General features: G+C 42.6%; 2 protein-coding genes across 3 annotated transcripts; both read right to left on the bottom strand.

The window, feature by feature from the left end:
• Positions 1–1,136: 1,136 nt before the first annotated feature.
• Positions 1,137–11,917, bottom strand: caprin2 (caprin family member 2). 2 transcript variants are annotated; one of them, XM_063216721.1, is made up of 21 exons: positions 11,778–11,917; positions 10,819–11,063; positions 10,678–10,740; positions 10,464–10,550; positions 9,507–9,745; positions 8,985–9,067; positions 8,753–8,869; positions 8,522–8,562; positions 8,190–8,444; positions 8,031–8,072; positions 7,813–7,941; positions 7,649–7,733; positions 7,356–7,411; positions 7,159–7,272; positions 6,969–7,070; positions 6,568–6,711; positions 4,645–4,798; positions 3,829–3,933; positions 3,386–3,483; positions 2,907–2,970; positions 1,137–2,422 (listed from the first exon to the last, which is right to left on the bottom strand). In XM_063216721.1, the coding sequence occupies exons 2-21, from the start codon at positions 11,050–11,052 to the stop codon at positions 1,857–1,859; spliced, it is 2,778 nt and encodes a 925-aa protein (XP_063072791.1). In that variant the 5' UTR covers positions 11,053–11,063; positions 11,778–11,917; the 3' UTR covers positions 1,137–1,856. The 2 variants fall into 2 exon arrangements, with proteins under 2 accessions (XP_063072791.1, XP_063072790.1); XM_063216720.1 differs by having other exon boundaries at positions 3,769–3,933.
• Positions 11,918–14,552: 2,635 nt separating this feature from the next.
• On the bottom strand, positions 14,553–22,095 carry sinhcaf (SIN3-HDAC complex associated factor). Its single transcript, XM_063216722.1, has 6 exons — positions 21,883–22,095; positions 19,551–19,678; positions 18,965–19,064; positions 18,709–18,832; positions 18,208–18,358; positions 14,553–17,740 (listed from the first exon to the last, which is right to left on the bottom strand). The coding sequence occupies exons 2-6, from the start codon at positions 19,676–19,678 to the stop codon at positions 17,470–17,472; spliced, it is 774 nt and encodes a 257-aa protein (XP_063072792.1). The 5' UTR covers positions 21,883–22,095; the 3' UTR covers positions 14,553–17,469.
• Positions 22,096–25,154: the final 3,059 nt, after the last annotated feature.

Below are 25,154 nucleotides of genomic sequence, written 5' to 3' on the forward strand. Positions count from 1 at the left end.
CATTGCATGGGAGTTATGGAAGCCCAGACATCCTTGATGCTTTGCGGTCAGCTGTTCTTGTTTGACCTGGTGACCCACACTTCACTCTTCAACATACCCTGTAGTTTTCCATGCCACTTTTTGGTGCCTTGTTGGTATGGACCTACTACCTCCATGGTATGGACATTCTAACGCACCAGAAATAAAACCCCATTGAAAATGGAAAACTCCCATGCAATGCTTCTGCCATTGACTTCAATGTTAAACGCATCATGGCAGTTAAGACAGAGATTCCTAACCAAGTATTGAACACAGCATGTTATGTAGACTGTACCAAATTCCAACTGATTTGATGTGACCCAAATTTTGCTGAAGAAAATTGAGATTTTGTTACAATATTCTAATAATGCGAATTCCCCAATTCATGTCTTTTTGGGTGGAAGGCCAAAATATGTAAAAAAAAATTAAAAAAAAATAAACAAATGAATGATCGGAATCTGGGCAATGAATCTATAATCCATGACAGTTTAACATTATTGATGGTATTTGGAAATAAAATTTTCTAATAAAGTGGCCTGGAGCTGTACATCAGGACCTCACAGGGCAGTCATGGGTGAGCGGTTAGGGCGTCAGACTTGCATCCCAGAGGTTGCCGGTTCGACTCCCGACCCGCCAGGTTGGTGGGGGGAGTAATCAAACAGTGCTCTCCCCCATCCTCCTCCATGACTGAGGTACCCTGAGCATGGTACCGTCCCACCGCACTGCTCCCCATGGGGCGCCACTGAGGGCTGCCCCCTTGCACGGGTGAGGCATAAATGCAATTTCGTTGTGTGCAGTGTGCAGTGTTCACTTGTGTGCTGTGGAGTGCTGTGTCACAATGACAATGGGAGTTGGAGTTTCCCAATGGGCTTTCGCTTTCACTACAGTAGTAGTGTTTGGAATCAGTCGTTTAGGACAGTTTAATGGCACTCGAGATTAGTAGTAGTTTATTGAACACGTCCTGTCCAGTTTCCAAGCACAGTCTCCAGCAAAATGCAAGTCCCAAATTTGATAATCGAACATTTGAAAGTCAATTTTTCCCAAGTGAAAGACATCCCAGTTAACAAGTATAAGTAATTTCTATTTCTCTGTTGTCTGTAATAACCAGGACATACCAGTGAACTGCTCAACATGATTTATTTAGGCACATAGGCAACTTCAAGCATATTAGCCTTTTTCCAGTGCAAACACACAGCCCAACCCACCACCACTTCCTCCTACAATACAAGGCAACACTAAGGGTTTTCACTGTTAAAGTGCTCAACTAGTCAAGTAATGTCAGTAACATTCACCACTCAAAAGCCATAGGATTTAAATAAACAGTACATGAAAAGAACAAACAAAAGAAAGGAAAGCCTTAGTTGTAGTAAACTTTCTATGGCTCAGAAACCCTCCAACTTTCACCCATTAACAGTTAGTACAGACACCCTTTCTATTAAGTAAGGAGGATTTGGCAAAGTGCACAGTGAATACTTGTTTTGGTCAGGTGTGTGTATGTGTATAATAGCTACTAGACATGGTAATGGTCACAGGAAAATGGTGCCAGTCCACCAGCACCACTGGCATCACAATGAAGCATCCCCTCATCACATCAGAAAAGGGTTGCAATATTAGCATGGGGGTTAAACTGGTTGATTGTTCTTAAATAACCAAGAGGTGGGCAGTGAGGGGACACCTGCACAGGTTCTGTCCAATAGCTCAAACTGAAATTCAAACCTGTGTCCCACAAACTCCATACATGCAGCTTCACTCCCTCCTCTGCCAACACACATTTGTGCTTTGGGTTATTTTTTTGGCTGAACCCAGAAGCAAAGACTAACACACTGCATGCATTTGGCTCAGTCCTGATACAGCAAGAAGCCTGAAAAGGTGCTGTACTTCCAGCTGCTGCCATAGATGGCGCCACGGTGCAGCCGCAGCCACACTTGGTCGCCATGGTACAGCTGCTGGACCACGTGATTGCTGGCAGTCTCATGGTCTGGTGCTCCGTCGTTGGCATAGCCCGACACCACCACCTCTTCATTGCGCATCAGGTTGATGTATAGTGGCACGTTGACTGCTAGCTTGAGGATGTGGAAGATGAAGACGTAGGTGCCAGACACTGGGCAGGTGAAGCGTCCAGATGGCATGTCAAACATCTCACCCACGTTGCTGTGCAGCAGGTCGAAGGCAATGGGTTGGTCGAGCGTGCCGGGGGCGAAGTTGAAGGTGCGTGCTGCAGAGAAGGCCACCCTGATCTGCTGGGAGATGGGGTAGAGGTGCACAGGCATGAGGGTGTGTGCACCCTGAGGGGTGATGGGAGTATCGACAGACATGGAGTCCCCATGACCAGAGTCCACCAGGTCCACCACGAACATCCCTTCACGATCAGGACTGCTCACCTGGGACGAGTCACTCCATCCACCTGGGAAAAAAAAGAGAAAATGGCATGGGCACAATGCATAAGTTGCCTAACCAATACTGCCCTACAAAGGTAAAGTGGTGTAACTACATATTTTGTCAAAATTGAGTTGAGCCTGAAAATGGTCTTCTTTACACCTCCTTTACATTTTGACAAAGCCTTATGGTCCAAATGTGTCCCATTTTACAGACATTGCTATGCTGAATTTGCAGAAAAGAGAACACTAACTCCTTTATCCGAGTGGTGTCACCTTTACTTGGCCCAAAACATCCCAGCAGAGATATATCAAATCAGATTATAAGCCCTCATATATTTGCTCACCACAAAGTTGAACAAGTGATACGTTGCCGCTAATTTGACCACTATCCACTGATTCATTTTTATCTCCGGTCATTTAAGGTCAGCAATCCATGTCATACCAATCCAATTTGTATCTACCCACTAAAATATTTCATAGTGATGATGACCAATGCACACATGACATTACCAGTAGAGTTTGGTCTCTGGCTCCCCGGGCCGCCATGCTTGTAATTAGACTGGTATCCGGTCTCCTGTTGAGGCATGAAACAGACATTCTCTTAAGACACGAATAGACCAAGCACTACATGAGCGATTCCAGTGATGGAAGTAATTGACTTTGTATTGCGTCACGGGAGACAGTAGGGACTAAAGCGATTTGGGCAACTGGAGGTGACTTGCGCGTCTTGAGGGACCGTTTGTAGTTGGACTTGAGTGAATATTATGCAAATTAGCAATGATGTGGTTCAGCGACAGCCACCACAGCCAATGAGAATGTTGGAATGCTTGCATTCTGCCTTCAACAGACATACTCGATCGCTCGTATCGCTCTTGCTGCACAGTCCAGCGATTCTTTGTCGCTTGAGCTTGTCGCCGCCAGTGTATTCGCTCGGTTAGGCATGAAACATCTTCACACATCCACAATAAGGAGATACTGCAGATTCTTACCCTTGCACCCATGGGAGCTGATGCCAAGTCTCTCATGGAGTGAGCCTGGGGAACAAAACCTCCTGATCTGGGGCTGGTTCTATAACCATCGAATCCTCCTGTTTGACAAGTCATAGAAGACACGTAGAGCAGAGCACAGAAATATAGTACAGATAATTAATGTGGAAGGAAATTGAGGTGTGCCATAGCATTACATGCTTACATCCCCTATTCACAGAAAAAAATGCACTACTATACAAAACATTTTTGCCAAGTTACTAGGAAATGTCAAGAGTCATCAGCTCTGTCCAAACTCAGGTGCACTGGTATCACCACACACGCATGCTAACATCCCTGCACATGCCTTGCCACCATAGGACATGCACACAGAAACGAGCAGGTACCTCTGTGGCCACTGGGGGAGCGGATGTGGTGTGCCGGCCCCCTGTTGGCGCGTCCCATACCTCTGAAGCCCCCCCGGGGGTGATATGGCTGTCCGGGGCCTGGCCGCCCCATTGGATAAACCTGTCCGCCACTGACCATCACGCAGTCCGCCTGGAGGATGTCCTCTTTGGAAGAAAGGAGACCAAGACTGGAAATCACAACACGTATAAACTGCAAGAAGTCACTATGCACTATATTGTTGCATGAATCGTCACATTGGTTTAACATTTGACGATAGTTGACTAACAGTGCAACAAAAACAAAGAAAGAGACATAATTTTACGTTGCCCATTTACCACCATCTTTCATGGGTATTTTACACCACTATCAATTTGTATGTATTCATTATAACTGGGAAAAATTACACTTTGGCTTCACCATTTTGAATTTCCAGTAATAGACATAACATAATGTGCTTTGGTCAGACCAGTTAATAGTAGTTCATTAATCAGTAAATATTCACAAAAAGATTTTGAGAATGGGCAGCATCGTTGTAATCTTCATAAGAGTAGGAGTATGCACATCCCACCTCTCTGAGGCCAGGTGCTGGACAAAGGGGCATAGTGGAAGTAGAAGTCCGCTGCGCACTGTAGCTCCGCTATGTGCCTGATGAAGACCCTGTTGAGTGGAAATGTATGACCTAAATACATTTCAAAGCGGAGCTACAGTGTGCGGACTTCTACTTTTTCCAGCATTGTTGCAATGCCTACTCCTGCCACAGTCCTTTAAATGTCAATTTCACCATGTATCGCTTATACGTACTAGCACCCAGACTCTGTTTCCTGTACTGTAATGTAATGCTTGTAAGATGCATCTGTTCAGCATCAGTGACATACCTGGCTGCAGGTGATCCTCTGGCAAGCTGAGCTCAGGTGGGGTCTGGGTGCTGGCAGTGGCAAACGTTGCACGGTTGGACCCAGAGAAAGGTGGGCTTTCAGGTTTGATGTAAGACCCACTGCTCAGTGGAGTAGGCACACCGACTTTAAACACCTAGCCAGACACAACATAGGAGTCAGGCCAAAGCTGACAGGCAGGTGTGTTGGGGTCTACATTGAAACTAAACGGGCTAAAATGTGGCACGTCACATGAAGACTAACATAAACTTCGCTAGAGAAGCGCCCAGCAAGCGCACCTCTGCCCTCTGGTGGACAGAAACACACATGCACAGCACACAAACAAACCAACCAACAGACAAACACACAATAGACTCGGACGATCACATAACCTCCTAGGCAATAGCTGCATGCTACACGGATCCATTGACTTTCACTAGCTTAGCGACATGCTCCCTCTTTTAACTTGTCTTAACCCTTGTGTTGTGTTCATAAGCTGCATACACCTGTGGTGTTCGGGTCATTTTTGACCCGTGATAACAAAACTCAGCTATAAAATACCTAAAAACACTAGTTATCATCAAATATTGTTTTTCATCTCATGGCTAACTTGGTATGTATTCATATCCATGGAAATATTACTTGATGTATTCATCTTTTTGACTTTAAAGATCTTTTATCTTACATTATGCAAATCGTTTTTGATGACCAAAACTATCAAAATCTGCATACATTCACTATTAATACCTTCTAAAGTGATACAATTAGTGATTATGTTGTCCATGTATTACAGCTGATATGAGAGTACAACAATCCCCAAATTTATTTTGTTAATTTTTCTCTAATATTAAAAAATATCATCAAGAGTGGCATTTGTGGAGTTTGGGTCCAAACCAACCCAAAGAGATTTATAGCAGGATAAAGACCAAATGTCAGCTAAATTAGTTTTTCAGTACATAACATTAATGTTTAAATATGTTGACTTGGTGTTTTTCAATATGTATATGATTTTAGTGTGGTAAATATACAAAATAACAATTCTGTCAGAGTCACAGCTATTCCGCCAATCTAATGCAAAGGTATTGGAAATGAACACCTCAATGAACATGAAAAAAGTCACACTATTCATCTGAATCCCCTATGCCATGAACGTGGACCATTATGTCATTGCCACATCAACTTTATGGAAAGTATAAGACCAGTTCTACAGGTTTGGGTGCCATTATGAATTTTTGACACGTTTTTTGGAAAAAATAATGTGCAAATATGTATTTTGCAAACAAATGTGCAAAAAATCTCATTATATAATGCAGAAATGGATTCCCTGACCATGAAAACATATGAGTAGACACCAGAAATACATCTGTACTCCTTTCACAACAGGAGATATGACATATTGTAGTGTATGGGACTGTCCGGCGGCCATATTGGATTTGTAATATCAAAAAGCTGGCAAAAAAAAAGTTCAGGCAAGAAATATATTTTCCTCACCATAAATCACCAAACTGAAGACAAAGGGCAACCAACAGCTTTTCAGAAATGCATAAAACAACCAAAAATCTATACCGGGTCAATTTTGACCCCCGAACACCACAGATGTAACTTTTTTTTTTTTGGACCTTTAAAATTTACTAAAAAGATAAAACATATTTTTTTTGTGTTGAAATGATTGTGACTGAGGATTAGATGAAGCCTTATTCCGAGAAAATAAAGGAAAGTGTGTTTTTTTCCACACTAAAACTTGAAAACGGGTCAAAAATTACCCGAACACAACATAAGGGTTAAAGCAAGACAATGGCTTACATGAAAAATAAGACACTTTACCACCTTGGCCAACGATTTTAACTGTATTAAGCCCCAAAATAGTGGCATACCCCTTTAAGGTTTTTGGGTCATGTGTGGCAAGTATGTGCATGTCTGACTTACAGGGTGAATGGTCTGGTAGGAGGTAGGTGATGAGGTGGCGTGAGGTCGGCGGTTGTGTGGCGTGGAGTAGGCCTGATGTGGGCCACTGCCGGGAGGAGTCAGCACAGAACCAGGAGACTGCCTGTCTGGCTTTGACACTTGGATCTGGAGGAACAACCACATCAACAAACAGATGAGCACATTATGGTAGAAATGTTGAATTTTAAGCTCATGAAAAGTCTGGATGGTCTTGTTGGCACTTGCATTCCATTATGGGCCTTCTGCCATGTTTATTTGTCCAACCCGAACCAAAGTCTTAAGCTTCTTATTGTGGCACAATAAAATATACAATGCAATTGAACTAATATATTTGTAGACAATTTGATATAAAATACTCTACAAGACACTGAGCGACCACATACCTCAGTAGGCAGTTTCTCCTCTGGGGTCACCGGGATACTAGACTTGCGGCGAAAGAGTGGAGGAGACTGGAAACCATCTCGACTGGGTAATGGCGTCTTCTCCTAGTAAATTGAAGCAATTAACGTCCTCGAGATGTGGTAAATATCTCATGGATACTTCATGGAGTACTAATAACGTTGTGTTGATTACCTGAACAACCTCCACTGGTGCTGTATCCATGTCCCAGTTGTCCAGCTCCTTATTCCCATTGGTCAGACTGATGTTACAGTCTTTGGAAAGATGTTTCGAAGGCAGTGGGGTAGACTGGGGGAATGCAAATACAGTAATTAAACCACTGCACTGTTCATCCCCAGTGCTGAAAAAACTGAGATTTTTTTTTTACCTACATGCATGGCTTGTGAGGAATCTTCAGCTGCTGGACTTTCTTTGGAGTCCCTCCGCGCTGTAAAATTTGGGAGCATTTTATACTTCATAAGTCAAACATGCAGGGTAATATTAAGAGGTCATAGATTTTCCACAGTGGCTCAATGCAACACGTATACTTAACACACATGGCATTAAGTTAAATCAATCTAAAAATAAAAATGATAATGACCCCATGTTCAATATTTTTCCAAGAAGTTCGTCTCAAAATGTACACCTTTAGAGTTTTTTTCAACCAAGAGATTTAACATCTTACCCAAGGGAGAGGAGGGGTCAAGAGAGGTAGAACAAACCCTGGAGCGTGCAGGTTTTGGAGACGCTTCACCATCTAGCAAAGAATCCTGAGACAGTAGACATACGCGTCAGCAAACATCAATATCAACTGTTGATTCAAATTGCCCCAAAGCAAGACAACTGGACCTGCATAAAGCTGAAGGATCCTGCAATTTGACCCATCAGGTCATCCAGCTGCTGTCTTCGCAAGATGGGGTCTCTGGGCAGAGGAGATGGAGAGTTGAACACCTCCACTGCGACCTCCGATCGAGGAGCCTGATTGAATAAAGACCAAACCACTCAGAGCTGGAATACAAATGGGAAGATTTCTGTAGTCTACCTCATGTGCACATTGTGTGACCTACCGTTTTCATATCCTGCCCAGCTTTAGGTTTCCTCTGAGATTTCTGTGTAGTGAACAGAACACAGCACAAAGGCATAAAAGAACAATTATCCCTTAGAAGTCAATGAATCATTTCATACAAGACCCAATGTGATGTAATACAATCTTTGAACAATCTAACCGGTTTAGGTTCTTTATTGGGTTTTCCTTCAGAGTTCCTATCTTTGAGGATGAAGCCTGCAGCTCCCTTGCTTGGCTTCTGGAGCCCTGCCTTAGATGAGGGTGGCCCGCTGTTGACCTCTGTGTCCCACGAATCGGGAGGCTCCTGTTCCTTCAGAGCAAGGAACTCCTCCTTCCAGTTTGGGGAAGGAGAGCTTTTCTCCAGGCTCAATGAGTCACCAAGGCCCTCATCTGGTACATAGTATCTATTAAGAAACTGCCATCATTCAGACATGGTTAATTAGTCTGATTAAACAAAACTGATGCAAAGAACATTAAAGACAAGAAACTCACCACTGTCGTAGGCACTTCATTTGTTCTGAATTTCATGAGGGCTGCAATGAAGCAATATATGCAATATTAACATTCAGTCAGTAAATTACGAAGTAAAATTGCACCACGTCACTAATGTAGCATGACTCAATATTTTTGTAGCAACCGCAACTAAGATTTAGCCATCAGTAATCTTGACCACATCACTGCAAACTTGCTTCCCTCATCTTTAACACCATTTTCTTTCCTTACCAGCAAGACCTCCTGGTTTCTCATGGACCTCAGATTCGTTCTGATCGTGAGGCACCACAACTTGGTCAAAATAACCACAATCCATTAACTTTGACAGCCAGTCCTTCATGTGCTTATCTGCAAATCCAGAATAAAAAAGAGGCGATGAATATGGATGTGGTATGTTATATTGAAAGACAAGAACATGATGCATGACTTCTCTGGCCACAACAGTACTTAAAAAATGGCTTACACGTGGAACCTGCAACTGGTTTCTCCTTTCCCTCCAACAGCTCCCAATATACCACTGCTGCCTTCTTCACTTGATCATCCAAACTGTTTAATGACAATAAAATACAAATGTTATTCATATCCATAAAGATTAAGGGCAAAACAGAACAGAAAGTTATTGCATGACGACTTATGCATCTCTTTTACTGCACTTCAAATATATTAAATGGATACTTGAGGCAACCATGTCCCAGTAAAATTGAAAGTGTATCAAGTCAAGATGAATTAGAAATAACTTGATTTGGTTTAAAATGACAGTATTTCACAGAGCTCAAAAAAGCCGAAGACAAATTAACAAAAAATAAGACTAACAAATTGGTTGTCATTTTCAAGCAAATGTTTTTCCAAGTATTTTTTTGAATTGCCATCACCATTTCATCCACATACCTCTTCATTTAGAAAATGATTCAATCATCTCCCCAAAACAGAAGTCACCAGACCGTCCACCACCAAAACAAAGCATGTGAAAATGCCAATGCCTGACCTTGCACGTTCATCCCTCTTGCGATTCAGCAGAGCGCCGAGGTCCCGCAGGCCCTCGAGGTCTTGTGCGGAGACGAGTGTGGGTCTGCAGGGGCTGCTCAGTAGGTCCTTCCGCACATGCTCGTGCTGGAGGTTCTGCAGGACGTACTGCATCTGCAGCACCGTGCACAGGCGTTTGCGCTCCGCCTCCATCTGCGCCACTTGCTCACGCTTCAGCGCCTTCCTCTGAGCCTTCAGCAGCTGGACAGGCAGATAGACACTCAACAATTCACTTTTGGAAATACCAGCATCACATCAGACTGCAAGTATAATGGGGCAGCCATGGCTATGATTAATGGTTAGAGCGCTGGCCTTTACAGATCAGAGAGTTGCGAGTTCATATCCCACCCTTACCAGCACCTTCATCCATGGCTTAAGTGCCCTTGAGCAAGGCACCGTACCCCACATTGCTCCAAGGACTGTAAACAATAACCTGTACCTACATATCTAATTCGCTTTGGATAAAAGTGTAATGTAATGCAGCCTCCTTCCCCAGTCTTACAGCATAAACTCCTCCTATGACATGAATGCCAGCATAATTTAACTCTTTAAACACCACAGAACACAAATAGTCAGGGCTGAGTGACAAACGACCTGGACACATTTTGTACAACGTCCGCCAGCGCCTTAAATAAGCGGCAATGACTTGACATCAGGCTCCAAGACTTTCATGCAGTTCCTGGCACGGGCCTTCCAACCCAAGTCAAAGAGAGTTGAAAGCGGAGGTCTAGACATTCTCCTGACTGTAGGTCACTGACACTGAACTTCACAGCCCTCTGTCAAATCTGAAAGCATGTCCCACATAGCCCTCCACTGACAGTAGAGCACAAAGTAAGATGGCAATCCCCCTGGCCACCAAAGCCACAAACTGGAGATGTTCCCCTACATACCATTCCCCCCTTACCTACTCAGTACTTACATCCTGAGTCAATGAACTAAGAGTATTGTGTAGTTCTTTAGCGAATGAAAGGTTGTGGACCACTTCCTCATACTTCTGTACCGCATCCTGGGGGACGGACACACATGAACACGGACACGGCACAGATTAGAGTTATTTTGCTTCAAGGCATCTCAAATTAAACATGAGAAATTAGCTATTGCTGGTAAAGACATGTACGACTGATGGAACCTACCAGCTGGTCTTGATTGAGTTTGTCACCATTCTTTAGACGTTTCATGTACTCCTCCAGTTTAATCTGCAAGTCAAATACATCATGAGTGGTATGGAATGCAACTTCATCACAGAATGAAAACTTGAAAGTTCCTCGCCCAACCTTCTTTTTCTCAATGTTGCGGATCTTGTGCTTGAGACAGATAAGGCCGTCCTCAATGTAAGTCTCGTAGCCGGGGTAGGTGGTGGTGGAGGCAGACAGTGCCAGTTGCAGGGAGGTAAAGGAGCGTGGAGAGGAGTCAGACTTGGGGCTTCCCATCTTCTCCACAGTCCTCCCAGAGTGCCGAGTGGGAGATGGTGACATATCCGGCTCAGGGGATGAACTCAGTTGTACCATGTTGAGTCTCACTAAAAATGTACACATTGTTACACCTCAATTATTATTTTTTTGTAAAAGCATTAAAGCTAGTGGTGCTTACATTTTAGTATCCTATATGAGACAGGCTGAACCATGACCAAGTGCTTGTCTTTTAATAGACTACAATAAATGCCAAAAGGAAGCCTTTTCAGTTTAACACAGTCCACATTTTGGCTGGCCTATACTGAACCTTCCTTGGAGTTTAGCCAGTCCGGTGACAGTGCATTTAGGGTGCTGGCCAGCTACTCTTTAAAGGGTGAATTTCCACAACGTGTTTTTTAAACAAAGAATAAAAGAACAATATTGCACTGAGATGGGCAGAGGACAGTTTATATGGCATTACCCTTGAACATGCAAAAGCGTGCTGTTCATATTGCAAGCAGTTGTACAATGAAGACGATTTCGCAAGCTACATTGATTGACAAAACAGCGTTAAAGCAAGTTAAACGCTTCGTCATGATGATGCATGCACAAATAGCCAAATGATCCCGAACCAGTTCCAGAATTCTCCAAAGCTGTATCTGGTCCATCTGACGCCGCCCTGTGTGTCTTCGGAGACAACCACATGAAATCAACCGGCTGGTCTGGACGTGCGCTGATTTGTAGAGCGTAGGCAACAAATACGATGTGCCATGCTACAATGTACTCAGCAACATACAAAAAGTTCACAGTAATAGGCTTCATCGGTAGGCTACGGAACTTACCAACGTGCGCGTCCGTTTCCCTATCTCGCCGTGCCGACAGCGTGACCGTTGTGGTGACCGTGCAAAGCGTCCGACAATCACACCCAACAATCCTCTCCGGCTCAAACTTGTGATGATGTTGAATTCGAGCAGAGGCCGAAACCGGGCACTCTGTCACCTTTATATACACTCCCATGCCGATACCCTCCGCCGGCTGATGCTTGGGATTCATCATGACGTCACATGAGCCAGCGAACCAGACACCTGCCTCAGCACACCATCGTTCCCTTTCTTTGGCCTCCAACTACACACATGCAATAGCTGAGAAGTTAGAAATAAAGTTGTGGACTAGATGATACGCAATTATTCTATAATAACAATGAAACACGCAACACAAAACATAAGTGTACCTTCAGCAGCTCCAAAAGTGTGAATAGGCCTACAGTCAAGGGTGCCGACAGGGGGTGGCAAAGGGTAGGCTACAGTTGTCCCGTGGCCTGAGAGGGGGTACAGAATTGGGCCCTTATTTCATTGTATGTATTGGGCTGGGGATCCTTTCAGATGGTTTTGTCCAGAGCCCGAGCAAAGCTGTCAACGGCCCTGAGGCCAAAGTAGTATGTATGTTTTAAAAGTAAAAAAAAAATGTGGCATGAATATATGGTGATGTATGGTGAAGTGTGATGATGTAGGTAAGCCCAGAGCCATCTAATAACAGAGTTGCGCAAACCGGGGACCAGGAAGTCGGTTGGTGATGTGAATCGTGTAGATTAAAATGTTTCTTAACAGTAAACTTCTGTTCGTTGGAAACTAACACAGAACCATCACATACCAAACAAAGATTAAGTACAAACAAATTACATTACCTTTACCACATTTTCTGTGTTCTACGGCCACCTCCTGGAACTAAGTAACTTCTAATAGAACTAAAGTCAATGGGGATTTCCATGTTAACGCTCCGTGAGGCTCCATAAGAGCCGCCATTGCTGTGGAAAGATTGGTCCATAGAGGTCTATGGGAGTGGCGTAACTCTGATATTAGATGGCTCTGGGTAAGCCCATTGCAGTGATCAGAACCAAATTGTTGCTGTACTTGCTGCTGGGTGAGTCCAAGTACTGTACAGTGTCTATTTTTGAGGTGCACACAAATAGAAAGGTGCATTATTGAATAATTGAATTGCTAATTGAATTATTTCCTGATAAAATGACTCCCAATGCAACACAGGTGACAATAAAATCAAAATAAAACTAGACAATGTAACACTTCTCTGATAATAATCAAAAGGTTCTACATAATAATAATCCGATTCTACCAAAAAAAAAAATCAGATTCTACATAAGAAAATAGAGGAGAAGGGAAAACTTAACTAGATACATTTGTAGAGACATTTTTGATTTTGTGGTCAGTGTAGACTGCTATCAGTGGCACCAGGGAGCTGCAAAAATCCCAGACGACCACAGAGCAGTGTCCTATTACAAACTTTTCATCAGAGCAATTAATGCCACACGGCTGCCCTAAATCACACAGAATTGCCAGCTGCTTCAGTGGGGGACAACTGGACAACTGCAGACCACCACTTGATAATAGCATCAGGTTGTGCTTCTCCATTTAGGGCGAATGAGAATGAGCAGGACTAACAGTGGCACCATTCTAAAATTCAAGTTTAATACTTTTTGCTATCATTTGCAGGTCCATGATGAGGTCAGGTATTGGGCAGAGCTAGAATAGCTCCCAGAGGTGTTTTTTTTACAGTAAATGTCTACTGCCAGGGGACACAGTGCACACTCCAAAGCATCAGTCCTGTAGGCCGTTCATTAATTGGAGTGCCCACTGCGCCATCTCCTGGATCAGTACACAATTAAGTCTGCAAAATGTGAATTGCATTAACAACATATCGATTAAGGTGAAAAAAAACTACTTAGTATTGCTTCATCAGCAGGTGGTGGTTTGGGAGATATGTTGTGGTACCATGTCAGCTGATCTGGGGGGTATACTAAGAAGCTGGTGCACTAGTAAACCAGTTTAAGTTAACCTTGTGGTAGAGGTAAATAATCAAATAGAAGAGCCTTGAGTCCTCCTCATTTTCTTAACTAAATGATGACTGCAGGTTATCATCTATTAGCAGGTTTACCACTTCCTGTAGGTTAACTAAGTCTGGTTTATCCCTTAACAATGTTCTTAGTACCGGCCCTGGCCATATAATTAGAATATCATGAAAAAGTTGATTTGTTTCCATAATTCCATCAATAATGTTTAACTTTCATGGATTGTAGATGCATTTCCCACATTTTTAAATATTCCAATCATTCATTTGTTTATTTTTTACTACATGACACTTCACTCTTCAATACACCCTGTAGATTTCTATGCCACGTTTTGGTGCTTTGGTGGTATGGACATTCTAACTCACCAGAAATTAAAGCCTATTGGCGCTGACGCCCCGCCTCCATGGAGAAAACGATGGCTAGCCACAAACACTTTTAGGGGGATATTCTTCATTCACCATCCAGATCGCAAATGAGAAAATGACATTAGGATTGTGTTTTTTCAAGATAATGAAATACACTTCTATTGTCAGTGATGTCATCACGAGGCCACAAGCAGGCAAGGGAAGGGAACAAGGGAGCATGCCTTTGCTGTTCTTGAATAAATCTCTTGCTGCCCTGGAAGGTAGTTTGCACATTTTTGTGTCTATGCCATGCTATGAAAAGGCAGGTATTGATCTACAACTCCAGAACATCAAACCTGGAGGCGATGGCATGGAGGTGCAATGAATTTACACAGCTACACAAGTTTACAAACTACATTTATTGAAGAACAGGTAAAAAGTACAATATATAAAAAAATACAAAACTTAGCTCATATATTTCTACTAAGGTAAATACAAAGTGCATAGCTACCATACATGCCTGTAGGACTAACAGCTAAGACTAGCTACTGAAAAAAACAGCAGATTAGCGCTGAGCATAGACAAAAATAAAGAAGCAGAGCAAAGACAGACATCATATACAGAATTTGTCAGATTTATGCATTCTTGTTTTACAATAGCTTAATTTTGATACAATTCACACAAAATTGTGTGAACGCATGACACTCATATTAAAGCAGTGTTTTGCCGCTTTCATTTTTCAAAACAGAAAAAATGTCCCTCACCCGGAAACCAGGAGTGGTGAGGGCATTTCTCAGACAGTAAAAACAGTCCACAGGAGAGAAAAAATAAGTGATGCAAAAATAAATATAAAATAAATAACAAGAAGAGTCAAATCATTTCACACCAGCCCATGTAAACTATTTCACAAACCGTCGGCTCTGAGAAACGTCATACTGTTGAAGAGGGAAAACACCACATGAGAGAATCCATCACTTTTTTTAGTGTCCATATGCAACTCTTTAACAGGAAAAGAAAAGTGGGAAGAGGTGGACTGGACAGAAGAGAAGGACTGCGACATTCATAGAGTAAAGCTTTCATTCCCTGGAACGAGGCGTTCGTTCATTCAGTACTGAATACCATGTAGCTGCCTGTGCTCACAGCTCAGACCCCCTTGAGGATGTGTGTGTGTGTGTGTGTGTGTGTGTGTGTGTTTGGGTTTGTGGGAGGGGGTGTTACGGTATGAAGAGTCCATGAAAATGTGCTTTGACAATGATTCCTGAATTTTTGGCATGTGTATTACGGTCTATGAGTGCATGTTGTGTCCACCCAATGAACCATTTGGAACACTAATGCTTGGTTCAAATTACAAATATTAAATGCTAAAATGTACTGAATCCTCTCCTGGTAATGAAGACTTCAAATGACATCTAAGAAAAATACTATCGAGGAACAAAGTGGATGGGTGAGCCAAACAATATTGTGCATCAACAAATGCTAAATTTTGTTATCCTAAGAGTATGTCTCTAGATTCTAGAACATGGAAACACTTCTATTGCTAGACTAATGTCAAAAAGCGAGAAATAATTAAACACAGAAATCCACATTGATTTGTGAGTGACGACATTGGCGTCCAAGAAATATTTTGTGCACAAGTGTATAATACAAGAGGAAAATAAATAAAGTTGTACTGGTTTGATAAAAATGGAGAATGACATGATGGTTGCAAATTTGTTCAGGCAATTAGGATTCCCCCACCTTCGTATATGCCCATTGGTCAACATCACTTTTCATGAGTGAAGTTTTGACATCAAATACCTTGTATTGCAGTGAATGTTTCTGTGACCCAACAAACAAACAAAAAATCTTTTTTTTCTCTTTTAACATTTATCTACAAAAATATATATATTGGCTGTATTAAATCACGCCCAAATATAGCAAATGAAAAATAAAAATGTTTGGAATTTTTCTTTGAAGGCCATGCAATATCAAATGCATGCAATGCAGGGTTAATCTGACATAAGGATAGCTTACTGTCCATGCACAATACAGTGTTTTTAAAGTCCCCTAGCCAGACTCTCTAACCTTTAGCACTGACATTACTTCACTGAAACAGATGAGCATTTTTTTTAACCTAAAGACAACCGATAGTAAGCGCATATCAATACAGATCCATCTCAGGAGGAGACAGCCCAGGAAGAAATTTTGGTTGGCCATGCCCAGTGTTACACCAAAGCAATTCAAAGACTGACCAGGAATCAGTTTACATTCCTTGCTTGGTTGTTTAGTGGAACAAAAAAACTGTTACCAGATCAGCACTTTTTTTCACACACAACTTGGACTTCCATCAATGCTCGCCAGTTCCCTTACTGCTTTCCAAATACCTTTCTTTCGGTTTGTTTGGTTTACCTTACATTATCTCTTTTTTTAAACCAAACTAGTTACCATTCCTTTGTTTCGTGCAACAATAACCACCAATGATGTAGTGTTTGCCAACAAACTATAATTACAACACTACTATTGGCGTGTTTCAAGGCTGGTTTATCATTGTTAGCCTTCATGTTTAGGCTTGTGTGTGTTTATGTGTGTTACAGGACTGCGTGCCTGTGTGTATTTTATAATGGTTTGTGACTGTGTGCACATCTATGTATGTGTGTGTGTGTGTGTGTGTGTGTGTGTGTGTGTGTGTGTGTGTGTGTGTGTGTGTGTGTGTGTGTGTGTGTGTGTGTATTAGCAAAGGAGAGTGACTGTACGTGTGCACTTGTGTTTGTACATGTGTAGAGAGAATGTGTACATGAGTGTGTCTCTACATGGAAAAGGCAAACAGTGGGTTCAAGGCTGTGTTCTAGGCTATGGCTCTATCCTGGAAGTCAAAGGTAGAGTTTTAATTTTTTTTCTCCTCATCTGCAGTTTATGTAGATCCAGCATTTTATATGGACAAATAAGTGGAAAATAACAAGGCTCTAAGTATCGGAGAATACAATGGAAAGGATAGAGGAAGGGGTTAAAAAAAAGAAAAAAAAAAGAAAAAAAAAACACACACACACACACAAATCTCAATAGTCCATAAGTTACACAAAGAATAATCTCCTCCTCTGAAATGAACACAGAAATAAGAAAACACTCAGTATACGGGAAAACAAACAAAAACAAAGCAAAACTCAAACAGACAAACAAAAAAAGTTCCAGCTGCTCTTGAAATTGAAGGCAATCTGACAGGACTCTACAGAGGGCCTGAGGAAATCAAATCCTGAGCTCTCCAAGGCCTCCTTTCGAATGCTGCGTCAGTTCCCTGTGTGTGTGTGAGTGTGTGTGTGTGTGTGTGCGTGTGTGACCCTGTGAGTGGCCTTACCACTCCTCCTCCTCTTCTTCCTCTTCCTCTTTGACTGGGGGAGGGGAGGGGAAGGGGGGAGGGGAGGGGAAGGTCTGAGGTGCTGGGCTTCTCCTCATCTCCTGGCTGGTCTGAGCTTCCTCTTCCTCTTCTTCTTCCTCCTCCTCCTCCTCCTCCTCATGTTCCTGTTCCTGCTGTTTCTTCTGACAGCAGGGTTTGTAGAGGTGGGGGTCGATCAGGACTTCGCCAAAGCGACCTTTGTAGATGATGCCGCAGCAAACTTTTTGCCTGAAACCAGCAACAAATAAAATCATGGCCATGAAGCCCAAACAACCAATTCAAACAGCTTTTCAAGACTAAGCTTTACACTTATGACATTGTACCCAGACTTACACTTTATGACATTGTACCCAGTTAATATAAAATAATAAAGTATATAATAGCATGTATATAGCAATATGTATTTACACTGTACCACAGGGCTAGGGTTAGGTACAGTGTAAGTACATAATATTACATGCTGATACATGTAGGTACATGAAAAAGAAGCTGTGTAAACAATGTGATAGCAAACCCCCCAAATAGAGAAGTCTCGTGTAAAATAACAAGGCAATGGGACATTTCTAGTAGAAGCGATCACTTGCTCTTAGTGAAAATGGCAATGTAAGGGACAAAATTAGTCCTTTAAAAACACTCCAGTGTCTGGACACTAACCAATGAACCCATAGCACATGGAAATTAAAACTCATCCTCACCTTTTCCAATAGGTGAGATCCAAGAAAGAAAATACGGGAGAGCGTCCGGAACCGGGTGCCATCTCAGAATCTGAGCCTTCATCTGACTGATTGCTGTAACTTGGTGACTGGGCCGGACTCGCACTTGAAGTGGTGCTGTGTGCATCAGAGTCTAAAACAAAAGACAAGGCAACAAGTTGAAGTCAAAGTCAGAATAACTCAATACGCTCCAACCAGTACATTCATTCTTTTCCAGATTGACATGTACAATGCATTTGGTACATTAACAGCATCCCTGGAGCAAAATTCTGTCACATGCATCGCTCAAGGTCACCTTGACCGTATGTGGGTGCAGGCAGAAGAACACTGATCATTGACAGAGGAAAGGAATCTATGATCTGCTCATCCCAAGGCCAAGCCCTTCACCATTGGGAACCATACCCCCACACAGACACCACCCCCATAAAGATGCCCCTCTCATTATAATAAAGCAAAGGAATGAAAAACAGAATCCAAACTTACTGTGTCTCTTGAGCTCTTTCTGGACTCGACTGATCTGGCTTGGCCGCGCTCTCCGGGAGGCGGACTTGACCTTTTTGGACTTGATCGTCGTCTTCAGGCTCGGCCCGCCTCGAGCATCAACCACCTGCAAACCCAGCGAAGACAAGAGGCTCGTTAAATCAGCATCAATAGTTTAACACTACTTTACTGATGCCAGCAGAGTCACTATGGCTATGGCCCTGGGAGGCCAGACAGGAGGAAAACAAACTGAACTCACATGATTCCAGTTCTTCTTGGAACCTGCCGGCAACTTTTTCCAACGTTTCACCAGGAGAACACAAGCGTTGCAGATTTCGCCAGAGCGGGTCTCGCACAGGCTGAAGAAAGCAAAGCCGTATGTCAGTGTCCAAAAAACAGGGAGGGAAAAAAAGTACATGAACACTATTAAAAAAGCAGATACAGTCAACCACTATTATTAGCAACTACAACAAGAGCGCTGCTATTCCAAAAAGCCAGTTGGCCTGCTGACTCACTCATCATGGGTTGCCATGCCAACACCACTTTAGATAGTGCACATGGCCTCAAACTGGCTGGAGACCTGATAATGAACCATTCCAACAAGTCACCATGTCAGCATGTGCTGTTAATTTCAACAATTATTCACAGCATGTAAATCTAAGAATGATCTGACTGTTGGTAGGCCTAAGTCATTTAAAAATGCATGGATCCCCGCCCCCCAGCTAGGCCTAGGCCTAATTATTAAATAAATGAATGGCTCATGACTCAGACAGTAAAATGTAAATGCAAAGGGCCATTACGAATATATGAATGAAAGTAGTTCTGATTTACTGGAAGATCCTTACCCAAAGCAGCTCTGAAAGTCCTTCTCGTAACGCTTACTGTCCGTGAAGCGCGAGCTGGAAGACTTCGCCCTGCAGATACAACAGCCGTCCAGGCTTCTGTACATTTTCGGCTTATGAAAGCCAAACATCTTCAAAATAAAACATAGATGTAATAATTAGGCTATTACAAAAGAGTTAGGAAAGGCATTAAAACGTCTGCTTAAATCCTTAATGACAACAAATACCTGAGAGATTGTGCGTCATGACTAGGCCTATATGGAAGTTTTTCCTTCCTTTTATTTTATTTTAAAAAAATAATTCATCCGGATTGGCATGGACATAGCCTACAGAACAGACGTCACCCGGTGAGAAAAGAACGTCTCTCGCCCTACTTAACCCAGACAGGGAAAACTGGGTTATCCGTCATAACGTCAACGGGATGAGCGCGTGTATGTAGCGCGGATGCACCCAGGGCTTATGTAACCACGGTGCTGATGCGACTAAAGTCATCTGCCCGGAGGAATGGCAGAGGGGAGCATCTGTCAAAGGGTCATGTACCGGGTCATAAATTTACTGCTAACTGGATGTAACGTCAAGAAAAAAGTGCCATGTGCGATTAAGGCGAGCTATAATGTCGAGATTTTGTGCGCGCGCCTTCCAAACAAATCGATGCCCGTGTCATGTCGTCTATTCCTTTAGGGGAAAAAATAAATGTGAAAACCAATATGAGTGTTCTATTCACAAGTACACCACATGTTCAACATGCCGACTTCGCCATCGCCCGGGAGTCGCGGCACAACCTCTTGTATAATTCGGCCTCTGACGTAATTCAAACATGGCAACGAGTTTCAAATGGGGAAGGAGGGGCCGATGCAGAATTGATACTGCGAACATTTTACACGATCTAAACATTAGGTTTAAAAGTGTAAAAAGCCAAACTCCAGTTAAAACAAACGATGCATTTAACGGCGAAAAGATGAGAATTGACCAATGCGTAAACTGTGCCGTTTCGCTCGACGGTGTGGAAGGCTATGCGCCAAATACTTCGCATGCGGAGTGAAGGCAGCCGTCGACACATTCACCGCCCACTCTCGGAGGAAGCATGGCTCTCTTGCTGCATCACATACGCATCCACATACATAACACGTTTCAACTGCATTATAACCACTCGGCGGTCTAGGCACGCTCAAAGTCCGTTGTCTGTTTAACTATTTGAATAATCTGAACCGGCGGGTATCACTCACACAACAACATTTAATAGCAAAGTGCCACACTCGCATGCCGTGCCCTTTGTTTTCGGGCCGATTCTGCGTCAGTGGATCGTGCGACTCCATGCTTGTGCTCAACTGTAAACACATGCACGCTCCAACTTTGCCCCAACGTTATAGTCTACCACGATGGGTAAAAGCATACGCGCTTCACGCATTAGTTCAGATTGATGTCGAAAGTCCTTATTACAGCCCAAACATTTATTTACAAAAAAACACAAGTGGAATATCACACATGAAGAACCACGAAATCTCCGCTAACTCCACCATTAAATTATGGCTGTAGGCTACGTAACAAGTCGAAAACATGTCAAATCTTTAATTTTCAGTGAAGCCATATCTTGATCGGGCAGCGCCAATCGAATAGCATTGTAAGAGTTGGACACCACAAATGTTTTGGTCGTCTTGTTTTGAAGCACACCCATCAAAGTCAGGAGTAGGCGTGAGACCACACACGCAGGGGCTTTGGCTACTTTGCACAACGCGCGAGGATATAAATTGCAGCAAAGAGGCAGACACCAGCAAACTATGTCATTTAAACAAGCAGTTGACTTATGACAGCAAACTAGAGAAAGTGTGAAAACGCATTATTTTTGCCATGAGCGCAACTGTCGTGCTGAATGTTATTCCGGTATAGTTGTAATCTTAAATATAGCGGATGGCATATCCAAATTTACAAGCAAACTAAGCGCATCTCCAACAACCACATTTGTCGAAGCGATACAGTGCGCAAGCAACATGAATTTAATTCGGTCACCATGCACCCCAAGTGCCATCATCCAAGAGATGATGTGCGCGCTTTCAAAATGACGACGCGTGCCCCTCTCACAAATCCACAGATTCCTCAAAACGGATAACCTTTAGCTGATTTCAAACTTTTTCTATAATTCACTAAACGCCAAAAGTGTCTGAAACACACCAGAAATCACACTTTTGACAAAACATGACAGCTTTCCATCGTGTTAATCTAGCTCTCTGATCGCCCAACTTATTCAGATGCCACTGACACTGAGGAAGATGACATTCTGAAGACTGCCATGGCAGAACATTGTTAGATGGCTTTTTAAGTGCAGTTGCATTCTTACCTTGAATTGTACCGAAGGTAGATCGGATAACTCGCCTTAGTTGTGAAGCTTCTAAAAGGACTGTGTTACAGTTGTTACTCATTAAACAATGCGCCACTGACATGCAGTCGACTCGTTGTTACTGTCTCACTTTCCGTCTGGGAGTAGTAAAATCGTATACGCATGCGCGCAGACCAATCCTCCATTTTCTGATTTTCCTCAATCAAACCAATTTGCATGAAAGTCTGACGTACGACTGCGTCTGCATTCTCTTGTCCATATATGGAAGGGAAAATTACGCGGGAAAGGGGGGTGGAACCAGTTGCTAGGGCACTTCAAATCTGTGCAATCCGAGGCCGGAGCGGTAGGAAGGCTCGACTCCACCGAACCCACTACTACAGCGCAGTGTGAGAGGACGCATGGCAGACACGAGCACTGAGAACAGTACACGCACGCACTTCGATGCAGCAGGGATGGTAGTATCCATGTGGGCAATACACATATTCTGTATCATGCTAATGTATTGGTTAGTTGGAATAGGGCCTATTGCAGATTTAAAAAAAAAACTTTATTATTATTATTATTAGTAGTATTATTAGGCCTAGGCCTATTATTTATTTTACTTTTCTGTTCATGCCGACTTTTAAACACTGATTTAAATTACTCTAAAGCAACTGTTAACCATCTGATTGCGTTGATTATAATAATAATAATAATAATAATCATAATCATAATAATAATAAATATATGAATGATACAATTAAATGTTTAGATACTAAGACAACGTCTGAATAATTCATATTCTTGATATCCATGAAAAACACAATAGGACAGGAGCGATAATGCAACCGTAACAAAATAACCCACATTATAGTCTTCCATAATTCCCATGAGTATTTCCTTGCATCCACGGACAGTGGTGCTCAATAGTGCTGCACAATGGCGCAGGCATTTTAACCCCAGGGCCACGTTTACCTGATATCATATGACCTCCTCGGAAACAAAGCTCCACATTCAGCAAGTGGCACACGGGAGGGGGGTGGGGAGATAGAGAGGGAGAGAGAATGTATCATTTATTTATCTGGCATATGGGACTACTAAAGACCGCCACAATAAACACCGCTGGCCCACCATTTCAGAGCATTCTGCAGAAATAAATAATAGGGCAATTAACTAATAGGCTACAATTGAGACCTGTTAGGTTAATTTTAGTATGCTGGAAGTCACCTGCTTCATAGCAGTTACAGCCAAGACACCAAAGAGCCAAAATAAAATACTTTCGCCACTTGTGTGTCAACATACTGAGTTTTAATGAAACAGTTCATAAATACCATAAACAGAGATCATTTAAATCATGACCAGACAAGGAAACCATTCAGTTCAAGTTCTCAGTAAAGATGATGGTACACAGTTCAAACAGGGAGAGAGAGAGAGAGAGAGAGAGAGAGAGAGAGAGAGAGAGAGAGAGAGAGAGAGAGAGAGGCATAGTTTTGAAATTACACTTGGGATAGTAGTCTTTTTTTTCTTCTTTTAAGTAGCTGGATGACGGGTGGAAGGGAACTAGCATTAAACTAACCCACTGAAACAGAACTGCAGACGCAGTGAAGAACATGCAGAAAGCTTCTCAAATAGCAAATCTCACAGAGTTCATTCAACACCCAGGGAGTCAACTCAACACAGTGGTTGTTCAGGTCAACTCTCTCTGTGTTGAATTAACACTGCACAAAATACAGTACAGCAGAACAGGGCCCTACTGTATGATGACTAATAGCCAATTAAGCTGCACTGCATACGTTCCTTTCGGTAGCTTTCAGAACCTGCCACTCAGACAGGTTAACTCACGGGAGACACCGGTGTTTCAATAAAAAAAAAATATTCCACAACAGCACAGATAAAATATAATACAAGATGAAACCATGAGAGCCACCTCTTCTGTTGGAAATTTTAGTTTGTTCAATCAGCTAGCAACCTGCTCTCCTCTCTCGAAAAAGTAAAACCGTTAACGGACCCATTGGATGCAGATCACAAACATGAACGTTTCAGTGTACGCAGTAGACCTGTCATAATGTTAAGTGGTAAATTCTTCAGCAGCACGTTGAGGAAAATACTTAAATAAAACAAACCAATTAAAATGATGACAACCAATGTTATGGATCTTACAATAAAATAATACAATAATTTAACCCGCTTACTTAAAAAAAAAAAAAAATCAGTGGATCCTAATACCCAACTGCTTTCCCCAAAACTTGAGATAAGCCCTTTGAGGGTATTTACTTCACATGCTATCAGAGATGGCTCTATTTGCAAACTGGAAAACAGGTTTCCCAATTGTTCAAAATAAAGGCAAAAAATGACACTGAGACACACTTTTGTGAATTATCCGGGACAAAATAAATAAACAAAATTAAAATTGTCAAAAGGTTGGTTCTATGAATGGGGAAACATATTCAAACACACTTGTAAGAATTCCATTAACATGGTGCCAATGGCTATGACTATGTTATTGCTTGCTTGATTTCTTGATGTTCTAATTGGGAATGCACAACTTGCCCTGTGTCGTTATCCTGCTGAAACCTTCAAAACTCTTGGCAATGCATGAATTAAGTGTACAAGTATTCTTTTTAGAAGACACAGTCTCCCTCCTCACCCAATAATGCATGCACGCACGCACGCATGCACGCACGCACGCACACACGCACACACCCACACACACATCTGAGCTGTTGAACATGAAATCCACAAAATATCTCTGAACACTTCATCTCTGAGACTAATACTGTAAACAGCTCAATATACAATACAAAAATAAAACACAAAATGAAATAGGGTGGGCACACAAAACTGCGCTCACAAACACACACACACACACACACACACACACACACACACACACTGGAGAAGACATTACTGCTTTAACATGTTTTGTTTAACATCAAGACGGAATGTCCATTTCACTGATGTCAGTGCCAAGCCCCCTTTCTTCTCCAATAGGATGCAGGGGGAGGGTCCACAGGAGATCCCACAGCCAATGGCTGTGCAATGTGCAGGGCTGGTTTCAGTACCGTGGGTTAGTCGGTCAGGAGCCATCTCGTATGCCAGTCATGATTCAGTTCAGGGTGTTAGGAGGAGAGTGCAAATAAGACGGGCTCTGCGGCATCCTCCTATTCACCCCCATCACTGCTTTCTGTCCATTCTGCCCGGATACCTAAGATAAAGCTTTTGCTGCCCATGTGTAGAGTCTACATAGGCGCATTAGAGGGTGTACAAGGGCTGTCTTCAGATAAGACTGTTCA

This window comes from Engraulis encrasicolus, chromosome 15 (genome assembly GCF_034702125.1).
Source record: "Engraulis encrasicolus isolate BLACKSEA-1 chromosome 15, IST_EnEncr_1.0, whole genome shotgun sequence".
Taxonomy (NCBI): domain Eukaryota; kingdom Metazoa; phylum Chordata; class Actinopteri; order Clupeiformes; family Engraulidae; genus Engraulis; species Engraulis encrasicolus.

Coding starts and splice junctions, on each gene's coding strand:
- caprin2 (XM_063216720.1), bottom strand. CDS start 11,052: ATGGTACAACTGAGTTCATCCCCTGAGCCGGATATGTCACCATCTCCC. Junction 10,741..10,818: donor GCAACATTGAGAAAAAGAAG/GTTGGGCGAGGA, acceptor TTTGACTTGCAG/ATTAAACTGGAGGAGTACAT. Junction 9,068..9,506: donor AAGAGGGATGAACGTGCAAG/GTCAGGCATTGG, acceptor GTCATTAAACAG/TTTGGATGATCAAGTGAAGA.
- sinhcaf (XM_063216722.1), bottom strand. CDS start 19,678: ATGTTTGGCTTTCATAAGCCGAAAATGTACAGAAGCCTGGACGGCTGT. Junction 19,065..19,550: donor GACTTTCAGAGCTGCTTTGG/GTAAGGATCTTC, acceptor TGCTTTCTTCAG/CCTGTGCGAGACCCGCTCTG. Junction 18,833..18,964: donor CCAAGAAGAACTGGAATCAT/GTGAGTTCAGTT, acceptor CTGGGTTTGCAG/GTGGTTGATGCTCGAGGCGG.